The 15,448-nt window shown below is 55.4% G+C and overlaps 4 protein-coding genes across 5 annotated transcripts; 1 reads left to right on the forward strand and 3 right to left on the reverse strand.

Annotated features, from left to right (window-relative positions):
* Window positions 1-68: 68 nt before the first annotated feature.
* Window positions 69-2,472, forward strand: RNF5 (ring finger protein 5). The gene is made up of 6 exons (XM_007973009.3): window positions 69-313; window positions 1,227-1,245; window positions 1,337-1,449; window positions 1,563-1,617; window positions 1,695-1,812; window positions 1,915-2,472. Exons 1-6 carry the CDS (start codon window positions 174-176, stop codon window positions 2,010-2,012), a joined length of 543 nt encoding a protein of 180 aa, XP_007971200.1. The 5' UTR covers window positions 69-173; the 3' UTR covers window positions 2,013-2,472.
* Window positions 2,473-2,674: 202 nt separating this feature from the next.
* AGER (advanced glycosylation end-product specific receptor) lies at window positions 2,675-7,543 on the reverse strand. Of its 2 annotated transcripts, XM_007973010.3 has the most exons (11): window positions 6,151-7,543; window positions 5,861-5,967; window positions 5,538-5,730; window positions 5,306-5,370; window positions 5,105-5,192; window positions 4,832-5,014; window positions 4,559-4,689; window positions 4,238-4,379; window positions 3,608-3,634; window positions 3,040-3,166; window positions 2,675-2,929 (listed from the first exon to the last, which is right to left on the reverse strand). In XM_007973010.3, the coding sequence occupies exons 1-11, from the start codon at window positions 6,293-6,295 to the stop codon at window positions 2,833-2,835; spliced, it is 1,305 nt and encodes a 434-aa protein (XP_007971201.2). In that variant the 5' UTR covers window positions 6,296-7,543; the 3' UTR covers window positions 2,675-2,832. The 2 variants fall into 2 exon arrangements, with proteins under 2 accessions (XP_007971201.2, XP_072861994.1); XM_073005893.1 differs by lacking the exons at window positions 2,675-2,929; window positions 3,040-3,166 and having other exon boundaries at window positions 3,178-3,634; window positions 4,238-4,327.
* A 117-nt stretch (window positions 7,544-7,660) lies between these two features.
* Window positions 7,661-12,204, reverse strand: PBX2 (PBX homeobox 2). The gene is made up of 9 exons (XM_007973012.3): window positions 11,684-12,204; window positions 10,721-10,794; window positions 10,256-10,503; window positions 9,974-10,164; window positions 9,623-9,758; window positions 9,225-9,378; window positions 8,781-8,869; window positions 8,572-8,658; window positions 7,661-8,438 (listed from the first exon to the last, which is right to left on the reverse strand). Exons 1-9 carry the CDS (start codon window positions 11,902-11,904, stop codon window positions 8,346-8,348), a joined length of 1,293 nt encoding a protein of 430 aa, XP_007971203.2. The 5' UTR covers window positions 11,905-12,204; the 3' UTR covers window positions 7,661-8,345.
* A 552-nt stretch (window positions 12,205-12,756) lies between these two features.
* GPSM3 (G protein signaling modulator 3) lies at window positions 12,757-14,983 on the reverse strand. The gene is made up of 4 exons (XM_007973006.3): window positions 14,461-14,983; window positions 14,138-14,240; window positions 13,699-13,898; window positions 12,757-13,494 (listed from the first exon to the last, which is right to left on the reverse strand). Exons 1-4 carry the CDS (start codon window positions 14,500-14,502, stop codon window positions 13,357-13,359), a joined length of 483 nt encoding a protein of 160 aa, XP_007971197.1. The 5' UTR covers window positions 14,503-14,983; the 3' UTR covers window positions 12,757-13,356.
* Between the last annotated feature and the right edge of the window lie 465 nt (window positions 14,984-15,448).

The following is a 15,448-nucleotide window of genomic DNA, read 5'->3' on the forward strand; positions in this document are numbered from 1 at the left end:
CCAATCTTTTCTTTTGAATTCTTTGTGATTGGCAGGCATTCAGACCAATAGTGATTAGGAAACCTTCACGCCTGCCCAACGATCCTGGGCAGGAGGTGGTTTCTGGTTTGTTGGGGCGTGTGTATGTGTATTTGGGGGGACTGAAGGGTACGTGGGGCGAAACAAAACCGGCCATGGCAGCAGCGGAGGAGGAGGACGGGGGCCCCGAAGGGCCAAATCGCGAGCGGGGCGGGGCGGGCGCGACCTTCGAATGTAATATATGTTTGGAGACTGCTCGGGAAGCTGTGGTCAGTGTGTGTGGCCACCTGTACTGGTGAGAATCGAGGAGAGGGGCGGAAGGCGGTGGGTCTCGCTTATATACTGGGGAGGCTAGGAGCGAATAATCATACAGTCATACAGATAATCGGAGGGCACGTTCCCATAGGTGAGGCCCGACAGGAGACATACGACTTTGCTGGTATGTGTGGGTGGGAGTATAATGTCTCTACGGTCGAGATCTGTGGAAAGAAAGGTCTTAGGAACCAAGAGCGGGGGCATGTGATGTGCTGAGAAGAGGAGGTGGGGCGGGGAGTGGCGGGACAATGTGAGACCCGAGCCACCTTACCCCAGAGAAGCGAGGGGTCTTAGCTGTGCAGGTGGAAACAGATGAGACACAAAGGTTAAGGGGAGGCACGCATCAATTGAATCGGGGAGAACCAGGAAATATGGATCACATTCAGATGAGCTCTGGGAGGGGGCTGGTACGAAGGCACTGTGGAGAGGCAGACTTGAAAGGTTAAAGGGTCGTAAAGACAGGGACATTATTGAGCTTGAAAGTGAGGAAAAGGAGTAATGGGAGAATGTGCTAGTAAAGGGGTTTGGTTTGGAGTGATGGGGTTGGGGTTGAAAAGCGGGGTTGGGGTTGAAAAGCGGAAACCCGGAAAGAGGTGGCTAAAGGGAATTAGAAATTAACTTGAAAGGCAGAAAAGAGAGGGCACGAAAATTTGTACGTGTTTGTTGGGGAGAGGAGAGGGTTGAGTGTGTTGAGGATGGACAGAGCTTTAGATGTTGGAAGATCAGACAAGCAGGAAGGCCAAGTTGGCTGGCATGGTAGAGGTTGCAGAAAATCTGAAAAGCAACAGCAGGTTGCCTGGAAAGAGGAGTGAGATGGGATTCTGTGAAGTCTGGGGGTCTGTGTCTCTCTTTTCTGTAGCTAGTTTGACTTTTTTTTTTTCTCCCCCATCCAGTTGGCCATGTCTTCATCAGGTGCGTACTCGGGAGATGAAGAGGGAAATGGGGAGGTCTGAGGAGCTGGAAGACCCTCTTGTATACTGGAAACCACTTTTTTTCTCCCCAGTGGCTGGAGACAAGGCCAGAGCGGCAAGAGTGTCCAGTATGTAAAGCTGGGATCAGCAGAGAGAAGGTTGTCCCGCTTTATGGGCGAGGGAGCCAAAAGCCCCAGGATCCCAGGTGAGAGACTGGAGGTGTTGCTCAGGGAAGATTGAAGGCTTCTGCCCTTGGAAAACGGTGTGGAAGATGACAGGAGAAAATTCCCTGTTAACTTTCTCTCTCCTCTTCCTCAGATTAAAAACTCCACCCCGCCCCCAGGGCCAGAGACCAGCTCCAGAGAGCAGAGGGGTGAGTCTTCCTGTCCAGTTGTGTCCCTTCCTTGACAGGTTTTCCGGCTTCCCATCTGACTTTTTCTACCTCCCTAGGCATTCCAGCCATTTGGTGATACCGGGGGCTTCCACTTCTCATTTGGTGTTGGTGCTTTTCCCTTTGGCTTTTTCACCACCGTCTTCAATGCCCATGAGCCTTTCCGCCGGGGTACAGGTAAGAGTCACATTCAGCTCCCATGAGGGAGCCCTGTGAATCCCCTCAGGCCCCCTCCCAGCCTAGAAGCATATGCTTCCACAGCTTTCCTCTCTCTCACAGGTGTGGATCTGGGACAGGGTCACCCGGCCTCCAGCTGGCAGGATTCCCTCTTCCTGTTTCTCGCCATCTTCTTCTTTTTTTGGCTGCTCAGTATTTGAGCTATGTCTCCTTCCTGCCCACCTCCAGCCAGAGGAGAATCAGTATTGGGGGTCCCTGCTGACCCTTCCTTACTCATGGACCCCCTTGACCTCTCTATTTCTGTTGGCTAAGGCCAGCCCTGGATGTTCTCCAGGAAAGCTTGGGGAGGAGGAGTGAAGTCTGTGCATAGATGGGAGAGCCTTCTGCTCAGAGGCTCACTCAGTAACATCATAATTCTCTGCCCTGGGGAAGGAGGATGGATTGAGAGAATGTCTTCTCTTCTAAGTCTTTGCTTTCCCTGATTTCTTGATTTGATCTTGAAAGGGGGGCAAAGCTCCCTCTGACTCTTTCCCCACTCCCATCTTATTGATTTAATTTAATTTTTCACTCCCCAGAGTCTAATATGGGTTCTGACTCTTAAGTGCTTCCTCCCCCTTACTACCTCCTTTAATACAAATTCAATAAAAAAGGTGAAATGTATTGATGGGATCTCTTCCCAAGTTTGCCCCCCACCTTCCTCCCTCCCTCCCTCCCTCTCTTGACAGAAGCATCTTCTCCCCAACTTGAGTAGATGTTTGGTGCAGTGTGGGGGAAGTGTGGGGGTGAGTCCCTTTCCTTCAGGGCCCTCAAGGGTGTAGGGGTGAGGTTATGTCTCACACACATATACACAGACACACAAGAGCAAGATGTGTCAGGTGTTTACTCATCATTGTGGGGGGCTCTGGTTGTAGAAGAAAGTTTGGCAAGGTGGGGTTATACAGGAGAGAGTTGGTCTGGGGCCAGAACAGTTTAAGGGAAACAGAAAAGGGAGCTGATGGATGGGATCTCTCTGTGGGCCCCTCAAGGCCCTCCAGTACCACTCTCGCCTGCCTCAGGTTCCTCCGACTGATTCAGCTCTGCACGCTCCTCCTCTTCCTCCTGGTTTTCTGAGGCCTTCCTGAGGAGGAAGATTGTGGAGAATGCTGCACGTTGTCATTCCACCCCCCACCCCTCTTCACTTGCTGCCTGGAAGCGCTAGGTCTGAGGAGTCTGGCTTTCTCCACTCACCTCTCCTCTCCTTGGCGTCGCCGCCTTTGCCACAAGATGACCCCAATGAGCAGGGCGGCTGTCCCCAGGCCTCCCAGGATCCCCAGGGCCAGGGCTAGAGTTCCTGGCCCTGATCCTCCCACAGAGCCTGTAGGGAGACAGGGAAAACTGAGAGCACAGCCCCCACCACTCACCATTCCTTTCATTTTTTTTTTTTTTTGAGATGGAGTCTGGCTCTGTTGCCCAGGCTGGAGTGCAGTGGCCGGATCTCAGCTCGCTGCAAGCTCCGCCTCCCGGGTTTACGCCATTCTCCTGCCTCAGCCTCCCGAGTAGCTGGGACTACAGGCGCCCGCCACGTCGCCCGGCTAGTTTTTTGTATTTTTTTTTGGTAGAGATGGGGTTTCACTGTGTTAGCCAGGATGGTCTCGATCTCCTGACCTCGTGATCCGCCCATCTCGGCCTCCCAAAGTGCTGGGATTACAGGCTTGAGCCACCGCGCCCGGCCACCATTCCTTTCTTGTTGACCATCCCCGCAGTCACATGTGTTGGGGGCTATCTTCTGCTTCCCTGACTTTATCGAACCCCTCACCTGCAGTTGGCCCCTCCTCGCCTGGTTCTGGAAGACAAAGTTGGATCCAGTCAGAAAGGAAGACTTTGGGTTGAGAGAGGGTTATTTAGTGGGAGCTCCAGTGGAGTCTTTCCCTTTCTTTTTTTTTTTTTTTTGAGATGGAGTTTCGCTGTTGTTGCCCAGGCTGGCATGCAATGGCAGGATCTTGGCTCACTGCAACTTATGCCTCCCGGGTTCAAGTGATTTTCCTGTCTCAGCCTCCCGAGTAGCTGGGATTACAGGCGCGTGCCACCACAACTGGCTAATTTTGTATTTTTAGTAGAAATGGGGTTCCTCCATGTTGGTCAGACTGGTCTCAAACTCCCAACCTCAGGTGATCCACCGGCCTCAGCCTCCCAAAGTGTTGGGATTACAGGCGTGAGCCACTGTGCCCAGCCGTCTTTCCCTTTTTTTAGTTCAGAGGGAAGAAGGGAGAGGCTTGGCTGCTCTCTTGGCAGAATTTGGATGGGGCAGGGGAGGTTTGGGTGTGGGTGCACGGAGGGAGAGGTGGGCTGGCTCTTGGGGGTAAGGCCAGAATGGGGCAGGAAATTAGAGCCTGTGCTATCCTGCACCCTAGCCCCAGGGTCTGTAGGGCTTGGAGAGAGGTCTCACCGATGATGCTGATGCTGACAGCACGGCTTTCCTGGGGCCCGTGGCTGGGATGGGTGGCCACACACCTGTAGGTTCCCTGGTCCTGAGGCCCTATCTCAGGGAGGATCAGCACAGGGCTGGGGGAAAGGGGTAAGGGCACACCCTGGTGGGGGAAGGGGAGAGGAGACTATTTCAAAACTCTTATCTTTTTGTCTCCACATCTTCAAATACCCCCTCTTCCTCCTCAGCTCCTAGCCTGCCTTTCCCTCGTTAGCCCTCTGCCCTCCCTGTTGCTAGTTATGGTTCACCCTACCTCCCAGCCCCTCTCTCCAGGTCACTCACATCCTTCATCCAGTGGATTTGAGGAGAGGGCTGGGCAGGGACTTCACAGGTCAGGGTTACGGTTCCACCAGGAGCTACTGCTCCACCTTCTGGCTCTACCACCAATTGGACCTCCTCCAGAGGCACAGGCTCTGGGAGTTGGAAGGGTTATGAGGTGGAGAGTTACACTTGTGAGTGATCCCAGTGGCCATGGGCTTGACTCCCTCTTTCCCTAAGGGTCTGACTTCCAGAATGCACTCACATGAGCTTGGAGCCCTCCCCACCTCTGCTCACCCCAGACACGGGGCTGGATAGGGGCTGTGTGCAAGGCCCGGCGTCGGGGAAGGCCTGGGCTGAAGCTACAGGAGAAGGTGGGATGGGGATTTCCTCCCCGGGCTGGGGTCACCATTAGCTCCGACTGCAGTGTGAAGAGCCCCGTCTCAGGGTGTCTCCTGGTCTCTTCCTTCACAGATACTCCTATGGTAGGAGGATAAGACAAATTATCGCAGGGTGGGTGTGGGAGTGAGATCAGGGAGAAGGCAGCTTGGGGGGCACCTTCGGACTCACCCTTCTCATTAGGCACCAGCGGCTTCCCATCCAAGTGCCAGCTAAGAGTCCCTGCAGGGTAGCTTCCCTCTGACACACATGTCCCCACCTGGGGAAAGAGTGGTGACCTCAGAATCCTTTGAAAATGAGAGATGCCACACACCCACACACACTCGCCTCCTGTTCACAGGACCATTTTCTACTTCTCCTTTCTTTCACTACCTTATTGGGAACACCAGCTGTGAGTTCAGAGGCAGAATCTATAATTTCCGGCTTCCCAGGAATCTCTGAAGGAGGAAAAATCCAATCAGAGGCTGTAATTGTGAAGGTTCTCAAACTGTGTGTGTGGAAATGGGGCCAGTGGAAGTCAGAGGCCGTCATGGGCCAAGGCTAGGGTTGAAGGCTTTTTCTGAGATAAGAGAGGGGGCCTTGGAGAAGGCCCTGGAATTCTTACGGTAGACACGGACTCGGTAGTTGGACTTGGTCTCCTTTCCATTCCTGTTCATTGCCTGGCACCGGAAAATCCCCTCATCCTGGATCCCGACAGCCGGAAGGAAGAGGGAGCCGTTGGGAAGGACACGAGCCACACTATCCCAGGGGCCTCCCTGGGGAGACAGGACCTTCCAAGCTTCTGTCCGGCCTGTATTCTAGAAGCAGAGAAGCAGGGCCTAAACAGTGCAAGGCCTTTGGGAAAGTACTGTGAGGCAGAGTGACAGGGATCTGAATCATTGCTGGTCTCCCTGGAAGTTGGGAAGCTGCAACAGGATCCCCACTTACCAGTTTCCATTCCAGCTGCTGGGGTGGTTTCTTGGGGGCCCCCTTACACTTCAGCACCAGTGGCTCACCGATCCGGGCTGTGATGTTTTGAGCACCTACTACTGCCCCTGGGAGACAGCACCGTGGTAGAGGGGCAGGAAGGTAATGAGGGCTAACAAAATTTGGACAGGGTGTGTGAGGGACCTTGAAAAGCAGTTCCCTGGGTTCTGGGAAAAGTTCTAGGGCAATTGGGGTATGGGGTTCAAGTGCTTTCTGCAGGAAGGGTCAGTGGGCTGGGGGGAGTGGCTCACCCCACAGACTGAGGACCAGCACCCAGGCTCCAACTGCTGCTCCGGCTGCCATCCTGCTTCCTTCCAGGCTCATAGCTCTGTCTGCCCCTCTCCGCGCTGTGGCCTCCGCCCTAGGTGGGGCCTGTACCCTCTCTCCAGCCCCCATCTTTCAGTCATCTTGTCACAGGGAATGCTAGGAATTCATGCCTTTGGGACAAGAGTCCTTCAGGTACTAGAGAAATAATTATCACCCCACCCCTGGGCACTACCAGCCTCTGGGCACAGTCACTTCCCTGGGGGATGGGGAGTGTACCCTCTAGGGTCTCATTCCCTCAGAGCCCCCTATCCTATTTATTCCATCAGTCCATCAGGGCTGCCTGGTGACCCACTGGAGCCCCATGTTGACTGGGCAAGGTTGCATCAATAGGGTTCAGGCCAGACTGTTGTTTACAAGGGTGCAATTGGGACTGCATCGTGAAGGCAAGGCTGGGGGACAGGAGAGAAACCTGTTTGGAGCTTCGTGAAAGAAAATTTTTTTTTTTTTTTTCTGGGGTTTCTCATGTTTTTTGAAAAAAATTCTCAACTAAACCCAGGAAAAAAAGAAACTTCTTTATTTAAAACTGCATTTTGTTTTTTTTCTGTGAAACTACACAAGTTTACAAGTGAGGAGAGAACTGCCCCCAGCCCATGCCTCCCACCCCCCCACCCATCACACTTCCAACCTGTCCCCAGTCCTGCCCGGATCTTTAATGGGAGGGGTTCCCCACTCTGACAGTCTTGCAAAATCCTGAGAATGTCTGAGGGGATCAGATGGTAGGGTTTAGGGCTGAGGATGGGACAGTGTTGATTTTACTTTTCCCCCACACCTGGCTTTTTGCAACCTCCTCCCTCTCCCTACCACTTGATTTTGGTGTGACAAAAAGATACCTCATTTCTGGGGAAATTGAGGAAGATACATATACAAGCACCCCAACCCATATTTAACATATTTGGCAATAACTCCCTTCCCATTCTTCCCCCTCCAATTTTCAAATAGTAGTTTTTTAAAAAATTAAAGACATGTCACTCACAGGGGAAGATGGCATCTTCGATTTCCTCAAAATTACTGAGTCCAGCCCTGCCCAAGGTTTGTGGGAAGAAGGGGGATGAGAGGCCAGCAGGGCAAGCCCTTCACTGCCTCCACACCAAATGCGGCAGAAACTGCCTGCATGAGCAAAGAACATGTAAGTGATTTTAGGGGGCAAAGCTTGGTGCCCTGTAAAATTTACTTCCTGATGGACAGGCCTGGAGCCAGGGGGGCCTCTTCACCAGTTCTGTTTGTCCCCCCTTTCTCTTACCAGGACCCCTTTGGCTATCACCCCTAAAATGGGAAAGTTAAGAAATTAAAAAAAAAAAAAAGACAAGAAATCAACATATTTATAAAAAAAAGCTACTTCCCCAAACTAAATTAAAAATTAAGAACCACCACCACCACCAAAAACAACAACAACAAAAAAAACAGATGGATCCCAGGGTTTCTTTTTCTTTAAAAAAAAAAAAAAAAGTTCAACCCCAAAGCCCAGTCAATAATTCCCTAAAGTAGCAGAAACTCCCTCCGAGGTAGATATCTGAGTCAGACACTCTCGTCCACCGAGCGATTCTATTGGTTTAAGATGAGCTGCGTATGAGGTAAGTAAGCCGTCTGGAGGGGCGGGGGTGGGGATGCATGGGGGCGTGGCCCATGTCCTCTGTCCAGAAGTCATGTCCCCATTTTTGGCATCTCTGGTTGGGCAGGGCTGGCGTCTCCACAGATTCCAGAACATATAAGTGGGGTGGGGAAGGGAAAGTGGGGGAGCCCAGAGAGAGAAACAGAATAGTTGCAAGTGGGAGTATGTGTGTGAGGTGTGGGAGAGGGAGAGAGAGGAAGACAGAGGAGAAAAAGGGGTCTGAGAGATAGGTTTCTGGGTATATGTATGTTTCTGTGTAAGAAAGAAAGCGAGAGAGGAAAAAGATGGAAAAAGGGGAGACAGACCCCACACTCCCCTTAGAGGCCCCATTCTTCCTGCCATGTAATTAGCACCCCCAGCACAGAGAGTCTAGTTAGGGAGGGGATGACCCCATTGGCCCTTCTCTGTCTTGTGCTTCTCCTGTATTTGGGGTTTGTCCTCTGGAAGCCTGTGTCCTCTTCAAGAGTCGCCTTGTGAGAGCCCCCACCCCTGTGACCCTGAGGGGCAAGATCAGTTGGAGGTGTCAGAGTGAACACTCCCTGGTCCCTCCGTTGGGGATGTCACTGAAGAGGGGGTCACAGCCTCCTGCCAGCTGCCATTTGCCTGGAAGAAGAGAAAGACAGAGTATAGAAAACAGACAAGGCCCCGGGAATCCTGTGTGGGCACAACACTACTAGGGAAAATGCCCCTCTGTCCTGCGAGAACTGGACGGAGAGGGGCTTCAGGATCCACTCACCCTCATTTCCCGTGGGCTGTACATCTGGCCTCCCCCGAGGTTCTCCCCATAGCTCCCTGGCCCCATCGAGTGTCGGAGTGATTCCACCTGCAGGCAGCGGAGGAAGGTATGACAGTGAAGAGAAGCCTCAGAGGAAAGAGGTCTTGTATCCTCAAGTAGGGGAAATGGAGTTGGGGAAAGCCCTACTGGAGAGGAGATGGGCATCTGACCTGGGAAGCAGAATAGGAATCTCCGTTGAGCCCAGGCATCCCCAGAAACATGTCTCCAGATCCTGAGAGATTGAAAGAGCCGCCAGAGCCTTGTGGGGGGCAGAGAGGGAAGAGTGTAATAGAGCCCGTGATGGTAGAAAGGGGATGAACCACAACTCTCAGCTCTTGTGGGGATGTGCTACTATACTCCAATTATCCACAAAACAACATTCCAACACGCAGAAAGAGCAGGCTGTTCCTTAGCCTCCCATGGCCACCCGTGGGAAGAAAGGCAGAACTAAGTTCACTGGAGTGGCCTCTGTCCCCTGACATCTCCAGCCTATCTCAGCTTGGTCCCTGTCACCCCAAAAGGCCCCCTCTCTGCTATGATCTTGCCTAGGTAGGAAGTGGGAACAAAAGCAGGAAGTGTGCAAAACAGTCAGCCAGGGTGACAGGGGGATCCACCTGCAGAGGAAGGGGGTGTCGGGGAGCTGGTGCGGCTGTGGCCCCCCTGGGTGACTGACACGGCGGTCTTGACAGCATAGATGTTTGCCTCCTCTTGGAACTTTCCGATGTTTTTCTTATAGCGAATCCTCTTGTTGCCAAACCAGTTGGAGACCTGTGGGGCAGAAAGGAGGGTCAGGTAGAAACATTTGCCTCCGAAGCCCTTCGCTGAATAAGATGTGAGTGACAGCATTTTTTTTTCTTCTGGTCTCACTATGCTGTTGCCCAGGCTGGTCTCCAACTCAAGTGATCCTCCCACTTCAGCTTCCCTAGTAGCTGGGATTACAGGAACACACCACTGCACCTAGCTGAGATGCGCGCATTTTGCCTGACAACTCCTCCCAGAACCTCCATAATACCTGAGACACGGTGATGCCACACTTCTTGGCAAGCTCCTCCTTGGCCTCCTCACTAGGATATGGGTTACTCAGGTGGGAGTAGAAATACTCATTGAGGACCTCAGTGGCCTGTTTGCTGAAGTTACGGCGCTTTCGTCTACAGAGAAGGGAGAAGAGCGGTGAGGAGGGTGTTGGTGTCCTGGCAGGGCTGTCACATGGCATGACCCCAGAGTCACCAGGGCTGTCACATGGCATGACCCCAGAGTCACCAGTGTCATGGAGTGCCATGTTGTGCAGCATGGCAGCTCAGGGTCTTGGAGAGGAATGGGAAGGAGCCCAGTGCTGGGGGCCAGCTCGGGTCCCTGGGCCCACCTGGCATCCAGGAAACGGGAACGCAGGATCATGACAGCCTCGCAGGTGCTCTGCTTGAGCTGCATCTGGATGGCGCTGAACTTTCGATGGATGATGCTCACCATGCGTTCCATCTCTTTGGGGGCCACAGGCCTGGTGCGGCTCTGCTCCCTCAGCAAGTTCATGACATGGGTCGTGAACTCATTACATGCCTGTAGTGGGGGCCAGTGGGCTGCTGAGAAGGAGCCCTTTGGCCATGGGATTCCCCTGCAAGAGCCCTTCCCTCCACCCTCCTCTCCTTACCTGCTCATACTTCTCCAGCTCCGAGTGGTATATGTGACGGATCTGGGCAAGTTTGCTGCGATAGTCCGAGTGTTCGATGGAGTTGTCAGGGGACACGCCGCCCCCAGAGGCTGCAGCGGCTGCAGCTGCTGCTGCTGAGCCGCCCCCTTTCTCGGGCCCAGCCACACCCTCTGCCAGAAGCATGTTGTCCAAGCGCATCAGCTGTGGGTCCACCGGCTCCTCCTCCTGGGAGCTCCGAATGCTGAGGCCTAGCATGCAGGCGAGTGGACTTAAGGACCCAGGGACCCCATACCCAGTGCTCAGTCCTCCTGGTGCTTCCTGGAGAGCCAAGTTCCCAGGCTTTGGTTCCTTCCCCAGTGCCCCTGACTCCTCACTTTCCTCAGGCCCCCAAGCTGTCACACTCTAGCCCTATAATGAACAGATTTGTGTCCCCAGAGTTGAGCAACCAGAGGAGGGCCCACATACCGGTTTTCTCCTTGATTTCACACAGGACGCTAAAGAGAGCAGGCTTCATTCGGTGGCAGTTTAGGGCGTGTTTCCTTGGGAGGAGTGGGAGTGGGGAAAGAGAAAAGTTGAGGAGCTAGAGAAACAGAGCAGGGGGCCTGAGAACAAGGAGGGAGGAGGGTCAATCTGCAGAGGGAGGAAGCAGATTGGGGGTGGAATGGAGTTGGGGAGGGGAGTTCTTGGGAAAAGATCAGCTCCCAGAGCATGGGGAAGCTGCTCGGCTTCAGGGTGACACAGGGAAGATGCAGGCAGCAGGCTAAAGGCCGGGGGCTTTGGGAGATGGTCTAGAAAAGTATGAGGAGGAATTTGGGAGTGGATGGAGAAAGGAAAGTGACTTGGTAGGTTTCAGAGGTAGAGAGACTGAGGCTGGGGTTGAGAAGAGTCGGAGTTTGAGGTGGCAGAGCGGGGCTGGGGGTGCCGAGCTAACTGGGGACATCAGTGTAGTGTGTGTGAAGGGGTCCTGGGGCTGAGCAGGTCGGAGGCTTTGATGCACCCAGTGTCTGGCTGAGCCGTGGAGAGGAGCTTTAGGGGCTCTGGAGAGGGTGTGGAGGTCTCCACATCTGGACAGAATGAAGGGGCTGGGTGGAGAGTAAGGGAAGAAGATAACATAGCCCAGGAACAGTTTCTGAGTCTGGGAGCCAGAGGGGGCTCCCGGAGATGGGGCGGTTCCAGGGGAGTGTAGGGGTCAGCAAAAGGTTAGGAGTGGGGAGCGGGGCCACCAGGGGTTCCCTCTGTGAAGGTTTCAAGGTCTGGGGGTGAAGGAAGGTTTGAGAGGGATCACTTTTCTAGGGGCTCCCAGGAATGAGAGAAGAGAGCTGTTGGATCCTGGGAGAGGGCCCTAGAGTTGGGGGGCTCCCAGAAGATTCAAAGCTTGTGAACGGGGTTTGCTGGGTCTGTGTGGGGTCCCGGGGTGGGGGCACTCACTTGGCCTGGGCTTCGTCCAGGCTCTGGTCGGTGATGGTCATTATCTGCTGCAGAATGTCCCCGATGTCTTGCTTCCCTCGGCCTCCCGGGACCCCCCCGCTACCCCCACCGGGGTCTCCGCCACCGGGAGGCTCGCCAGGGCCCCCAGGCTCCCCACCCACCAATCCCAGGCCCCCCCGGCCCCCGCCTGGAGGGGGCGGCCCCAGTAGCCGCTCGTCCATAGCTGGGGGGGGGCCCTGAGGCCCCCTCCCTGCTCCGCCCCTCCCCCCGCCTGGTTACTTCTCCCCCCAAACTCGCTGGGGCCGCTGCTCCCTCCGCCCCAACCCCCGCCCGTCTGCCCCCGGCTCCCGGCTCCCCCGGGGGTTCACCCCGGCACTGAAGGGAGACCTGGGGTACCGGCTGGGCCCCCCACAGGAGACCCCGGCCCCCGGCGGCGGAGAAAATGGAGCCGGAGAGAGAGAGGAGGCCCAAGCGGGGGTGTGTGTGAGAGAGAGGGAGGAGGGAGGAGGGAGAAGGGGGGGAGCGAGGGAGGGAGGCTGGGGGAGGGGAGCCGGGGAGGAAGAGGAGGGGAGAAGAGAGGAGGAACAGGGAGGAGCTGGGGGCGGAGAGAGAGACACAGAAACAGAGGAACTGAGACCGAGTGGAGGAGGGGAGAGGGAAGAGGGGATGAGGGGAGGAGACGGGCCATCTGAAAAATATGGGAAAGCCCCCTGGCTGGACTTCCGCGGCCTGGGAGTGGGGGCGTGTTGGCGGCTGCGGGGGTCTGCCACCTGGGTCCTGAATCAGGGATCTAGGCGATGTGGACTCACACCGCTGGAATGCCTGGGTTCACCGACAGCTCAGTTCATATTTCTTGTTCTAATGACTCCCCTCCCTGTTCTACTTAATTAAAACCAGGAGAGGGGGGCTGGGGGAGATAATTAGGGAGGTCTCCAGCCGCTGCTTAATGAGCCAGTAATTAACCAGCCAGGGAGGGGAGCTGGCCTCTGGCCAGACTGGGGAGAGAGGCGGCCTCTGGCCTCACCTTCCTACCCTTCACCCCGCCCTGGTCCCCCAGACACCAGTCTTCAGTCCAGAGGGGTATTACATTTATTCACACAACCAAAACATCGGACAGACTCAGCAGCAGTGGGGAGGGAGGGTGGGCAGGGCTGAAGGTCCATTCACAGCCTCTAAACCCCTCAGTCTCAGGGATGGGGGGTGCTGGTAGTGGGACTGGGAGAATAGTCTTAATCTCTCAGGTGCCCACCCACCTTCCCTTCTTACTGGGAGGAAGGGTAGAGCTGTCTCTCAGGTTATAACCTCTCAGGAGGAGGCCTGAGCCCTCAGACCCTAGTGCCTAGTAGCTCGACAATTGGTGGTGTCCCCACAAGTTAGGGAAAAGACTCCCAGCCACTCATTGAGATGGGTGCCTGGGATCCCCCTTACTGCCTCAAGCTCCCATGGACCTGTGCCGGGGGGAGTTAAATCCACGTTCCACCTCGCCTGTTCCCAGAGTTTGAGGCCTTTCACCCCGTCCAGTTCCCAGGGAAGGTGATGTGGGCGATGAATATTGAGATTTGCGCTGCGTCTTTCAGTCTCTGTTACCCCCGCCAAGCAAGAGTTGAGGGCATGCAATAGGCTGCCCAGCTTTCAGACCAGGGGCTAGGAAGGGCTGGCTGGGGGCTCAAGTCTCAGCAGGTGTGTGTGGGGGGCCGGGACCTTTGCTCCTCCATTCGACCCCCACCCTGAACTCTCAGCAGCAACTCCAGGAGCTCCTGCCCCCCTGGAGGGAGGGGAGGCTCTGACCGCTGGGCTTCCATCCGCTGGCACTGGAGGAGTGGAGGCAGAGGAAGAGCTTTGGTGAGGGTCGGAGGGGAGGAGGTTCTTGAGAGGATCAAGGGTTGGTATGGGGAGGCATATAGGAAACCTGTGAAGGTGATGGGGTGCCTAGGGAGAAGCAGGAGTAGAACCCAAAAGAGAACAGGGCCAAGAGACCAGGAGGCCTGGGTTTGCCTCCTGGGGGGATGTCTTACCTGGTGACTGAGGATGGTGCTGTAAAGCTGTTCTCTGTCCTCAAGAGGACGGAGTGGGGCAGGGGCTCGGCTTGGGGGGTTTTGTGGGGTGAAGAAGGTGGCCCTCTGCTCCTCTAGGCGGCGGGACTGGGCTTCAGCCACCAGGTCCAGAAGGAGTTCAGTCTGCAGGGAGAGCAGGGAGGCCGAGCGGGGTCCTAGTGCTGGGGAGAGGGGTGTGGAGGGCTCAGAGACCCAGAGAGGTTGGCAGACAGGAGCCGTGGGGGAGTGTGGATAGGGTGATGTGATTAGGGACTTTGGGTCAGAGGAAAGGCGGCGCAATGGGTAATCCCAAGGGGAGTCTGGAGGAGGTGGGGAGAGGGCCCACAATGGACTGGGCCTTGGTAATGGGATCAGGATGTGGGCACCAGGGTCAGGGCTCTCCCTGGGTGGGTAGGGGTACCTGTGTGGCGGGTCCCTGGAGGAGGAGGGGACGGAGGAGCAGATCGCCAAGGCCGAGTGGTGGAGTTTGGAGGGGGCCAGCCTTGCTCATCCCGAGGGGGGCCCTGATGCCAAAATATGTCCATTCCAGTCAAGCAGTGGTGGTTGAAGTGGGTGGAGTGGACAGGGGCTAGGTCAGTGGCCCGTTTCCTCTCTGTGTGTCTCTGTTCCTGCCTCAGTTTGCCCAAGCCTTTCAAGGCCCCTGTGTCCCTACATTTCTGCCCCAGATCCTCTCACCTCCCTTCTTTCCCAGTGTCAGCCTCCCCAACCCCGTGCCCAGCTCACCTGCTCACCATCCTCTTCTTCCTGGGGTCTCTCAGCCTCCATCCCCTGGAGGGGAGAAACTGGTGGGGGAGGGGTGGCTGGGATTTGGGAGGAGGGCCGGAACCTTGGGTTCCTGAGGGGAGTGGGGGCTGGAAGGGGTGGGGGTGAGCTGGGGGCTGGATGCCTGGGTACTGAGCAGGAAGCTGGGTTCCTGGTCAGCCCCCCCACGGGCCCCGCCCATCCCTGTCAACTTCCTCCATTCTCTTTTCCCACCCAAACAGCTTGTTCAGTCTCTCTCACCCCAGGGGAGCACAGAGACTGGGAAAAACTCCTCCAGCTGCAGGAGTGGAGGGGGCTGATGGTGGGGAAGGACTCCTGGCAGTCTCATCTCCAGAGCCTCAGTAGCCCCCTAATCCCTGACTCTGCTCCCTCCACCCCACCTCCTCTTCTGCTCTTTCTGTCAACACAGGAACTAGCTACACAGGAAGTGGTTTCACTCCTCAGAATCCCCCTCCCCCCAACCAGGTCCCTTCCCTCCCTGAGATAGACCCTGCTGTAGGATTTGGCCCTCCCGATCTTCCCTCTTACTTACTGGGTCTGGGAGGGGGCATGGTTCCAGTGGGAAGTAGAGGATTCAGACCTAGGGATGTGGAGCTCTCAAATATACACATAAAACCCTAGCAATGGGTCCAACACGTATTAAGTATTCAATATATATGTATTGAATAATCCCTGACCTTCAGGTATTTATAGTCTATTCAGGAGATGGCTGGCTGCTGTGGCTCACACCTGTAATCCTAGCACTTTGGGAGGCCGAGGAGGGTGGATTGCCTGAGCTCAGAAGTTCGAGACCAGCCTGGGCAACATGGTGAAACCCCGTCTCTACTAAAATACAAAAAATTAGCCGGGCGTGGCCACATGCGCCTGTAGTCCCAGCTACTCAGGAGGTTGAGGCAGGAGAATTGCTTGAACTTGGGAGGCAGAGGTTGCAGTAAGCCAAGATTGTGCC

The sequence above is a fragment of the Chlorocebus sabaeus genome, chromosome 17, assembly GCF_047675955.1.
Source record: "Chlorocebus sabaeus isolate Y175 chromosome 17, mChlSab1.0.hap1, whole genome shotgun sequence".
NCBI lineage: Eukaryota > Metazoa > Chordata > Mammalia > Primates > Cercopithecidae > Chlorocebus > Chlorocebus sabaeus.

Excerpts from the sequence above, each read along its gene's own strand:
- RNF5 (XM_007973009.3), top strand. The coding sequence starts at position 174 with ATGGCAGCAGCGGAGGAGGAGGACGGGGGCCCCGAAGGGCCAAATCGC. Across the intron at positions 1,618-1,694 it reads CAGCTCCAGAGAGCAGAGGG|GCATTCCAGCCATTTGGTGA; the intron begins GTGAGTCTTCCT and ends CTACCTCCCTAG. Across the intron at positions 1,813-1,914 it reads GCCTTTCCGCCGGGGTACAG|GTGTGGATCTGGGACAGGGT; the intron begins GTAAGAGTCACA and ends TCTCTCTCACAG.
- AGER (XM_073005893.1), bottom strand. The coding sequence starts at position 6,295 with ATGGGGGCTGGAGAGAGGGTACAGGCCCCACCTAGGGCGGAGGCCACA. Across the intron at positions 4,690-4,831 it reads TATCCAGCCCCGTGTCTGGG|AGCCTGTGCCTCTGGAGGAG; the intron begins GTGAGCAGAGGT and ends TCCAACTCCCAG. Across the intron at positions 3,635-4,237 it reads TGTCAGCATCAGCATCATCG|AACCAGGCGAGGAGGGGCCA; the intron begins GTGAGACCTCTC and ends TTTGTCTTCCAG.
- GPSM3 (XM_007973006.3), bottom strand. The coding sequence starts at position 14,502 with ATGGAGGCTGAGAGACCCCAGGAAGAAGAGGATGGTGAGCAG. Across the intron at positions 14,241-14,460 it reads AAGAAGAGGATGGTGAGCAG|GGCCCCCCTCGGGATGAGCA; the intron begins GTGAGCTGGGCA and ends TTTTGGCATCAG. Across the intron at positions 13,495-13,698 it reads GCACCATCCTCAGTCACCAG|TGCCAGCGGATGGAAGCCCA; the intron begins GTAAGACATCCC and ends CCACTCCTCCAG.
- PBX2 (XM_007973012.3), bottom strand. The coding sequence starts at position 11,904 with ATGGACGAGCGGCTACTGGGGCCGCCCCCTCCAGGCGGGGGCCGGGGG. Across the intron at positions 9,759-9,973 it reads TCCCGTTTCCTGGATGCCAG|ACGAAAGCGCCGTAACTTCA; the intron begins GTGGGCCCAGGG and ends CCTTCTCTGTAG. Across the intron at positions 8,659-8,780 it reads ATTCCTATTCTGCTTCCCAG|GTGGAATCACTCCGACACTC; the intron begins GTCAGATGCCCA and ends CGCTGCCTGCAG.